We start from the raw sequence: 10,526 nt of genomic DNA, 5'->3' as shown, positions 1-10,526 counted from the left end.
TCATTCCTCCTTTCATCTTTCCTGATCCATCTCCAGGAAATAATCATATTGAATATGATTATTAGAAAGAAATTATAACTATTGTATGATTTATGTATATGGGGTTAAGAATAGCTTTACATTATAAAGATTCTCAAAAAGCCAATGTCCAGAACTGATTATTTAGTAAATAGAGTGTGTCAGTATCAACATTTCTATTTTAAGTGTGGTTATTTATTTTTGTATGTATTTATTATTTATTCTCAACAATTTATCTATTACTCCTGTGTTAATGCATTGGAAAATAAATCTAGGAGTGCCTAGAAACATTATTTAAATATGTTCTCAGGAGATCGCTCTGAGACGCGACGCGGGGCAGAGGGGAACGAGCGGGCGCCTCAGTGTCCTTCTCCACCCCTCGCCTAGCCGCCTTCTCCTCCCCGCAGCCGGACCGGAATTATGTGATCCCGGAAGTTCCGGCGCCATCGCTGTGTGGGATAAACAGTAATGGCGGAGGCTGCAGCTCCCGGAACAACAGCCACAACATCAGGAGCACGAGCGGCAGCGGCGGCAGCGGCCTCCCCCACCCCTACCCCCACAGTCACCTCCCCGTCCCTGGGGGCGGGGGGCGGGGGAGGCGGCAGCGACGGCAGCAGCGGCGGCTGGACTAAACAGGTCACCTGCAGGTATTTCATGCATGGGGTTTGTAAGGAAGGAGATAACTGTGGATACTCACATGACCTCTCTGACAGTCCATATGGTGTAGTGTGCAAGTATTTTCAGCGAGGGTACTGTATTTACGGAGACCGCTGCAGATATGAACACAGCAAGCCATTGAAACAGGAAGAAGCAACTGCTACAGATCTAACTGCAAAGTCACCCCTTGCTGCTTCCTCAAGTCTCTCATCAGTAGTTGGACCGATTGTTGAAATGAATATGGGCGAAGCTGAGTCAAGAAATTCAAACTTTTCAACTGTAGGAGCAGGTTCAGAAGACTGGGTGAACGCCATTGAGTTTGTTCCTGGGCAGCCCTACTGTGGCCGTACTGCCCCTTCCTCCACTGAAGCACCCCTGCAGGGCTCAGTGACCAAGGAAGAATCAGAGAAGGAGCAAACTGCAGTGGAAACAAAGAAGCAGCTCTGCCCCTATGCTGCGGTGGGAGAGTGCCGATATGGGGAGAACTGTGTGTATCTCCACGGAGACTCGTGTGATATGTGTGGGCTGCAGGTCCTCCACCCAATGGATGCTGCCCAAAGATCACAACATATAAAATCTTGCATCGAGGCCCATGAGAAGGACATGGAGCTCTCGTTTGCTGTGCAGCGCAGCAAGGACATGGTGTGTGGGATCTGCATGGAGGTGGTCTATGAAAAAGCCAACCCCAGCGAGTGCCGCTTCGGGATCCTCTGCAACTGCAACCACACCTACTGTCTCAAGTGTATTCGCAAGTGGAGGAGTGCTAAGCAATTTGAGAGCAAGATCATAAAGTCCTGCCCAGAATGCCGCATCACATCTAACTTTGTCATTCCAAGTGAGTACTGGGTGGAGGAGAAAGAAGAGAAGCAGAAACTCATTCAGAAATACAAGGAGGCAATGAGCAACAAGGCGTGCAGGTATTTTGATGAAGGACGCGGGAGCTGTCCATTTGGAGGGAACTGTTGTTACAAGCATGCGTACCCTGATGGCCGTAGAGAGGAGCCACAGAGACAGAAAGTGGGAACATCAAGCAGATACCGGGCCCAACGAAGGAACCACTTCTGGGAGCTCATTGAGGAAAGAGAGCACGGCAACCCCTTCGACAATGACGACGAAGAGGTTGTCACCTTCGAGCTGGGCGAGATGTTGCTTATGCTTTTGGCTGCAGGTGGAGACGACGACCTGACGGACTCTGAAGACGAGTGGGACTTGTTTCACGATGAGCTGGAAGATTTTTATGACTTGGATCTATAGCAGCTTTGCGGGGCGTGTGAACTGGTCTGCTGAGCCTCAGACGGCAGCCGTCCCCGCTCGTGGCGGCAGCGCCCGTGGTTCTCTCCTAGGCAGGCCTCGCAACTCCAGGTGCTGTCGTAATAAGTTTTACCCAGGGCCTGTCTTCTCAATCCCTCACCTTTCCCCAAGGAGTATGTTGTTTTCTCTGTTTCAGAAAGTTACAAAAATAAATCTTAAAGTTAGTTTTTTTGGTAACATGAATTTAACTGTCAGACAGTTAGAGTGTAGGTTTGTTGCGTCATCTGTTTTCAGCCAGATTCACACAGTTCAAGGGTAGCATTTCTGGATTTGCAGTACTCACTTTTGAGGACCCCAGGTTCAAAAGTAACAGCATTGACCCTGCTGTGGGGTCCAAGAATTGGGGTGATAGGTGAAGGATCTGAACTGTGGCATGTAGCCTTCTGCTATAGACTTAGGCAGATGCTTGAGGTTTCTGGTGAATTCTGCACATCTGTGTTTTTATATCTGTTCCCTGCCCTGTAATCCCCACCCTGTGCACTTGTTCTGTGGTTTTGGTCTCTTGTTTAATTGCACACAAGTACTACTGCTGGGTAACCAGAACCAGGTGCGACTGTGTTGAGATTTTTACTGTGTTTAGCCTGATAGGAAAATTGTGAAAGAACACATATAAAAATATAGTGGAATAAAATAAATGCAAAGTTGGAAGTTGACTCCCAAGGGCTGATAGACTTGGTACGTGTGAGTGTGTAACAAGCTTCTCATCCCTGCATAGATGCAGTGTCTGTAGCCTTAGTGGAAAAACTCAAGTTTAGTGGTTTCAGCCTCGTGTGGCAAATAGATCTTAAAGGACAAAGCAGTACATTGGTAGCTGTTAATAGAGCAGGGCTAGCTCTGTCTCTATAAATAGGGAAATGGGCTTAGCCATAGAAGTTCAGACTATCTGGTTGTCTCATGTATTAACACAAACTGGGTCTCAGTTACACAGTTGTATTTAATGTTTTATGATCTCCTAGACTTTCTAGTCCAGGCACTTTTTGACAAACCTTTGTCCTCATTTGAGGGGTTTTGTTGTCGGGTTTTTCTGTTCGTTTTTGTGGGTATTTGCCTCATTCCATCCCTGAGCTTTGCAGCTAGACAGGTGTGATTCAAAACTATGTTCTAAGGTGTTTCCTGTAGTGGAGTAATTGGTTTGCAGTAGTAAGTCATGCTTTTCCACTAAAAGGGGACGGAGAGGTGGTAATCCACGAGATAAGCTAAAGTTAAATTGTTAGAAGAATTCCTTGATCAGAAATTATAAATTTGCGTTTTGTTGCTCTATTTCCTGAAAATAACTTGGAGATGCCCCTGATTTGTCCATCTACTGCTTTGATTCCTTGGATACCACTCATTCTTTCACGTTAAGCAAAAACAAGTAATTGTTGCAGAGGTCTCTGTATTTTGCAGCTGCCCTTTTGTAAGACACACTTTTCCCAAATAAAACAATTTTAAAACCCCCCCCCAAAAAAATATAAATAAATAAATATGTTCTCAAACATTTTTGCCCAAAAGTTAGCAGTACCTCAAAACAATAGTCTCTATAAGGTGTACTCCACTATTTTGGTAATTGAAGAAAGACATATACAAAGTGTTTACATAGGTCCTGCACATCTTTAAAAATGTTAAATTTCATACTGCAATAACTTAGGTTGTAGAAATAGCAGAAATAATCTGCAACCATTATTTAAAGGCAAATTGCTTCTTACTATTAAAGATCAGAAGAAATTTAAGTTTTATTCTTAATATAAAATACAGTATTGTCAATAAGAAAATGTTGCCTGCCATATCAGTAAATGAAGCATGTTGCAGCCATCAAGCCATCACATTACAGCCACCCCCAGATGGTGAGCCCTGAGTAAACTCAGGATGGAAACAGGATGCCCACCACCCAGCAGTCAGTCACTGCAGCCATCTTTCAATGGCATACCCTGAGGAGACTCAGGATGAGAAAGCAAATGATACCAGCCCCAGATAGCTGAGATGCAGATCAAAGGAATGATTTCAGTGAGCCCAGATACTTGCATCTTCCCATACACAGAAAAGTGCTAAATTCCTTAACTTGAGGTGTCTGGTTTTCCTTAATTAACAGTAATCTTTTGATGTTCTGACTACCTAGTCTTTGTTGCAAAATCTCCTATATATACTGGCTCTTCCCTTTCCTCTTGGAGCAGTCTCTGAGAGCTATCTGAGAGGTTGTGTCCCGTCCCAGGCTTAAGTCCTCAGTTTTGCGTGCCAAATGAAACACAATTCTCAACTTTTAAGTTGTGCATTTTTTACAGCCAAAACTATGTACATTGTGAAATATGGCAGTCACATATATAATAATTTGTTTTTAGATACTATTTACAAGTTTATTCTAAAACAGTTATGACTGTTACATAAAGTGACTCCTGTTTTAAATTTGGCAATACTTCATGTACATATGCACATATTTTGTAATCTTCCTGTATTTGTGAGAGGAAGAGCTATGCACTAAGAAATAAAAATCAATGAAAAAATATAAAATAAAAAAAATTAGAGTTCCAGAAATTATTTTGTGCCCAACTGGGTGCTCTGTGCCACAAGCCAAGCAAAACGGTGTTAAAACCAAGGGGCCAAATTGCATCTGCACTTAAAGTAAAGGTTACCTTTGTAATCGCTGTCCCACAATAATTTTTATAAACTGGAGCCATTAAATTGTTTCCTAACAAAAACTCAGGGACCTTTTATACAAACAATATAATAAATGGTTTATTCTCAAAACACGAAGTTTATTTTTGAAGTAAAGGTTTATGTTCCATGAAATCTCTGAGCCTGAGAATGCTTTCAGCTCTGGAAAATTCTTTTTGGAGCCTCAAAGTAGCTGCTATAAGCATGGAAGTACCCTCCTGGGTGTGACATTCCCAGCTTGATGACTTGATGGCTTAATTTACTTATATGGTGCTCTTCAAAGTGATTTTGAAGCTTTGGATAGGAAACTGAAACCAGAGTTACTGAACCACAAATAAGTGAAATTTTTACTCATGAACACTGAATATTGCTACAATCATTTTCAGGGTGAAAAAAAAAAATAACCACTGATATCAAATCAAAATTTCAAATGTAGAAGATTTACTCTGTGTTTTAAAAAAGCCAATAAAGAAACTGAGTTTAGTCCATAGGAAGACTATTATCAAATGGTTAATTAATGTCATGTTGACTATCTATTAACAATTCAAATAATTTGCTTAATTTAAATGAAGATTTCCTAGAATAATACAATCATTGTTTTCTGTACTTAAAAGATAATTGCTGATTTCTGCATTCAAATGGTATCTGCTCAGTGATCTCCAGAGGCATTCCATCAAAATCACACTGAATCATTCAGGATGACTAAAGAAGAAAACAAAAGAGTTTTGAAGGAAAACACTCACAGATAAAGTAATTATTGCTAATTATGGAGCAGAATTGAGAGTAGACTCCATTTATTCCTCTGCTTTTCATATTACTTGGCATTATTATTTGAAATAGAAATTGCTTGGGAAAAAGTATCAGAAAGCTGGAGCTCTATCTCTATCTGCCATTTGAGTGTTTTTCTGTAAAATGGGACAAGTGGAGAGTGTTGAGGCCTCTGCCCTTATTTCACCCTCACAAATATTTGTGATCATACAGATGAAACCTCAGAACGTGTCTCAGGGCTCAGTGGAGTTCAGGTTCTTTATTTTTTTATTTATTTATTTTTTCATTTTAACATCTTTATTGGAGTATAATTGCTTTACAATGGTATGTTAGTTTCAGCTTCACAACAAAATGAATCAGTTATATATATACATATGTTCCCGTATCTCTTCCCGCTTGCGTCTCCCTCCCTCCCACCCTCCCTATCCCACCCCTCCAGGCAGTCACAAAGCACCGAACTGATCTCCCTGTGCTATGCGGCTGCTTCCCACTAGCTATCTACCTTACGTTTGGTAGTGTATATATGTCCATGCCTCTCTCTCGCTTTGTCACCGTTTACCCTTCCCCCTCCCCATATCCTCAAGTCCATTCTCTAGTAAGTCTGTGTCTTTATTCCTGTTTCACCACTAGGTTTTTCATGACATTTTTTTTTTCTTAAATTCCATATATATGTGTTAGCATATGGTATTTGTCTCTCTCTTTCTGACTTACTTCACTCTATATGACAGACTCTAGGTCTATCCACCTCATTACAAATAGCTCAATTTCGTTTCTTTTTATGGCTGAGTAATATTCCATTGTATATATGTGCCACATCTTCTTTAAGTCTCAGCACAGAAAGAATTCAATGAGAGGTAAAGTGATAGGTAAGAAGTAAATTATTCGTATAGGATGCTTGTGAAGGATACAAGCAGGCAGGCAAGAGAGTACCACCATGAAAACAAAGGGGGATACAGTTTTATAATCATAGGAAAAGTGGAAAGGAGGAGACCATCTTCTTCCTTTTTCTTGAATAGAAGTCAGGCTTCCATCATCATCTCCATCTCCATGTTGAGTGGGGAGATTTTTTGTCCCTATATGGCCCAACCAGGACTGTCATGGTGCTATTTTAATCAGCAGAAGGGTGGTAACATAATTTAAAGTAAGGTAAATCATCTCATATTAAAGTATAATGTCACCTTTCCCTATATTTTTGCTCTTAGTACATGCAGAAAAAACTCCTTCTCAAGGATCATTAACTGGCTGACCTCAATGGGCAGGATATAGGTCTCATTCCACAATTATTTTATTGTTTTGGGGCATGTCTCATGCTTCTATTGTATGGTTTTATTGCAAAGCAAGCTTGCTTGGTTTTGTTGCTAATCAAGCCTGCTTTCTTGAGTGATCATTAAAACTTACAGGGGTCTCCCAAAATTTCCTCTCTATGTACGATCCCCTAGTGGAATTTTTTAACTAGCTATTTGATTATCGTGCCCTATCCCTATCACAGAGGCTCCAAATTTCAAGTAATGACTGGCTGTGGATTAGCCAGTGTTGGTCTCGTGAAAAGCTCTACCTTAGGATAACAAGTTATGGGTGATATAGACTGTAAGAAGTCTGAAGACATTGCTGCAATAGACCATAGATTATTGCCCTGCATAGTCGAGACCCAGAAAACCAGAAGTTATCCTCAAAGAAACCAAGGAGATTTAATGAAAACCAAAAATAGGCTGAACTCATAGCTCTTTCTAGGGTACCATTCCTAAGATCTACTTAAGAAAGTCATTCACTGTGCAATTAGAGAACTGTTTGAATTTGTTGTTTTAGTCTAGGGAAAAACTTCTGAGAAATGGGATCTCAGTTATCTAAATATTTTGAGAGTGCCCACCCCCAACAGGGACTCTGGCTGATTTTATGTTTAAAAACTGTGTCTCTTCGCCTTGTCCATTTCTAACTAAATTGACCAACCTAACCAAAAGCAACTTAGAATATCAATGGCCATTATGGAGAACTTTTGAAATCCCCAAACTTATTTTTTTAAACTGCATTGGACTACAATAGACCACAAATTTCCAGAACAGAGTGGAAGGACTATTTTGATTAGTATTTTGAGATGTCCCACTTTATCAATCAGATTTCTAAAATTGCCTCTCCACAAAAAAAGATTTTAAGATTAACTGAGTTAAATAAATAATTTTAAAAAGATGAAATGGTCCCCAAAGTCTCAGGCTCTTCTCCCTTGGCTTCTTTGTCTTGGACCCTGTCTCTGATGTCATTATGTCCCTCTCCCTTGGATCCCTATGGACAGATGCCTCCCCTGGCACCATCATTCTCCTTTCCTTCTATAAAGCCTATGCCTCCTTTATACCCTAGGTTCCCCCATACTAATTATCTCACTGAACGTCCCTTTTTCTGTGAAATTGCCCTCACTCCCTTTTCCTCTGAACTTGTCAGAAACTGCCCCTTTAAAATTAAGACTTCTGAGGATCCAGAGGTTAAACCCTTAATTACTTTTTTTACGCGGGCCTCTCACTGTTGTGGCCTCTCCCATTGCAGAGCACAGGATGCAGACACGCAGGCTTAGCGGCCATGGCTCACAGGCCTAGCTGCTCCGCGACATGTGGTATCTTCCCGGACCGGGGCACGAACCTGCGTCACCTGCATCGGCAGGCGGACTCTCAACCACTGCGCCACCAGGGAAGCCCACCCTTAATTTCTTGTATTCCCTGGAGTAAAGTTGAACTGTAAGCCATAGTCAAAGATTTCCCAAAGTAACTGAAGATCCTCACAGATTTGCTGAAAATTTTAATATTGTCACTTAAATTGATCAACCTGGTTTCTCTGACTTAAATCAACTAGTTCATATGCTTGTCAGTGAAGGTCAGGCCTGAAACTGAGTACCCCTAAAACTGAGTTCCTCTGTTGAGTTTATGATTAATTTCTCTATCCAAAACACTATTCTCTTTCTTCTCCAATACCTGTTCCTCTCAACATTGAGGAGTGTCAAAAAAAAAAAAACAAAAAACGTGGGGGGATTGAAATCCTTTGTCCCTGTCCTTCAAAGTAACATACACTTACTTTAGCCTCCCAACCCTCCCCTGAGTCTCAAAAGGCAGGCTTAAGAGTTAATGATTAGGAAATGTGAAGATGGAGAAATAAAAAATACTTGGGCTGGGAAACTGGTAACAACTTAGAGTATAGACCAGGCACATAGCAGAGTCTCTAAACTCCCATTTTGCTGAAAGATATAAATAAAAGTCTGACACACATTCTTAAGTTGTGGATGGAATGGGAAACTAGTCTAGACTTAGTTAATCTGGCAAACCAGCTCTTTCACAGTCTAGAAGAGTCACCTCCAAGGAAAACCACCAAACTTCTTTATCTTCAACTCCAGCAAATGAAGTCTCCTTAATGAATCCAAAATCTTCCTAGTTTCTATTATTATTGCAAAGAGCCAGGACACTGGAAAAGTAATGGTTACAAATTTAAGCACTTCAGATGCCTTCAGCTCTCTAACCAGCCTTTCCAACATCCTCCCAGTCCTCTATGATGGGACTCTTGAGAATTACAGGAGCTCTTCCTAATTCTCCCTGTAAATAGTCCTAGAGAAGCATTCCTTTAGATTGAGGATGAATGTCTTCCTGTCCTAATAGGCAAAGAGCCACATGCTCACTGCTCACCCTCCCCCCCAATAAAGCAGCCCCTGCCTCAGGGTACTTAAAGAATTCAAACAGTGGGGTTTCTCAGAAGGTTTCTGTCTCTGAACGTATTCCATTTGTTTAGGCTTTTTGAGAGATACGCACCCTTTTCTCCTTAGTTCCTCTGTCAAACTTCTTAGAGATGTATCATGGAAAATTTTCTTTCTCCCAAAAGGGGGAAATAATTCCAGAAATTGACAGTAGTCATCAAAGGAACCAACCAGGTGAATACCAGGTGGTACTAGAGCTAATTCTGGAAACATGATGATTTGTTCCTATTGAATAATGTACCCTTTTCTTATGGGCAAAATCTGCAACTGATGTTGACAAAATTCAAGATTCAAATAGACCCCTCAAAACCTCTTCTCAGAATTAATCAATACTCTATAAGTAAAGAAACCCTTCAAGATATGAAGCTGATAATAGAAAATTACAAGGCTTAAGGCCTCATTGTCCCTTGTACTAGGCCCTGTAACATTCCCATTTTAGTAGTGAGAAAACCTAAGAGCCAAAGGGAGAGGTTGTTCAGGACCTCCTCCGAGCAATAGCCAACATTATTATCCCTTGACATCCTGTGTTCCTAACTCTCATAATTTACTAACATCCATTCCTACTGGAAGAAGATTATTTACAATAATGTAGTGTATTCTTTAGTATTCCAGTTGATAAAGCTAGCCAATACTCTTTGGCCTTCACTTGGGAAGAAAAACAATTCACCTAGACAGTAATGCTTCAGGGTTTTATTGAAAGTCTTTATTTCTCACAAATTATGAAGGCTGATCAGAATGATATAAAGTTCCTAGAGGTCTACCTTGTTGCAACACACAGATGATTTGTTTTTTACTCTCCTTCCAGTCCTCCTATAGGAAGACAGCAACCACTTGCTAAAGCTTTCAGTGTTCAAGGGGCATAAATTTGTCAATGAAAAATTGCAGTTTTCCCAAGCCCTTATTGTAGAACTAGGGCTACACCAAGATCCAGGTAGATTTCATGGTGTCCTAAGTTTCCCCAAACCCAAAACTAAGCAATGAGAGGTTTTCTAGAGATAATTGGTTATTGCCAAAAATGAATTCTAAATTTCTGTCTCATGGAAATCTATATATTTTACTCAACAATAACAACCTCAACCAAATTTTATGCAAAGAAAAAGATGCTTAGTTTTCAAGGCCTTAAAGGAGAGTTTGATAAACCTTCCTAACCTTGGACATCTCAATTATCTGATGCTTATATATATACATATATATATGAAAAAAGGGGGGAATGCCCTTGGGCTGCTCACCCACAAGCATGAGGACCACCAAAGGCCTATAGGGTATCATAGCTGGCAAATGAACCCTGTAGCATGAAGATATCCCTTTTGGTTAAGGCTACTGTAAAAAATGTTTTAGGATCCCCTTTAACCATTTTTGTACTTCATGCAGCAGAAGCTCTTCTGAATTGTTATTACATTCAACATTTCTCAGTCAG

General features: G+C 40.7%; 1 protein-coding gene across 2 annotated transcripts; it reads left to right on the top strand.

Annotated features, from left to right (window-relative positions):
• Window positions 1-486: 486 nt before the first annotated feature.
• Window positions 487-3,372, top strand: LOC309969977 (E3 ubiquitin-protein ligase makorin-1-like; the record flags this gene model as incomplete). 2 transcript variants are annotated; one of them, XM_082852100.1, is made up of 2 exons in its annotated part: window positions 487-1,510; window positions 1,578-3,372. In XM_082852100.1, the coding sequence occupies 2 exons, from the start codon at window positions 487-489 to the stop codon at window positions 1,859-1,861; spliced, it is 1,308 nt and encodes a 435-aa protein (XP_082708226.1). In that variant the 3' UTR covers window positions 1,862-3,372. The 2 variants fall into 2 exon arrangements, with proteins under 2 accessions (XP_082708226.1, XP_082708225.1); XM_082852099.1 differs by having other exon boundaries at window positions 487-3,372.
• Between the last annotated feature and the right edge of the window lie 7,154 nt (window positions 3,373-10,526).

Source organism: Leucopleurus acutus (assembly GCF_964270905.1).
Source record: "Leucopleurus acutus genome assembly, chromosome: 12".
In the NCBI taxonomy this organism is placed as follows: domain Eukaryota; kingdom Metazoa; phylum Chordata; class Mammalia; order Artiodactyla; family Delphinidae; genus Leucopleurus; species Leucopleurus acutus.
This window is presented reverse-complemented; position numbering and strand designations above follow the sequence as displayed.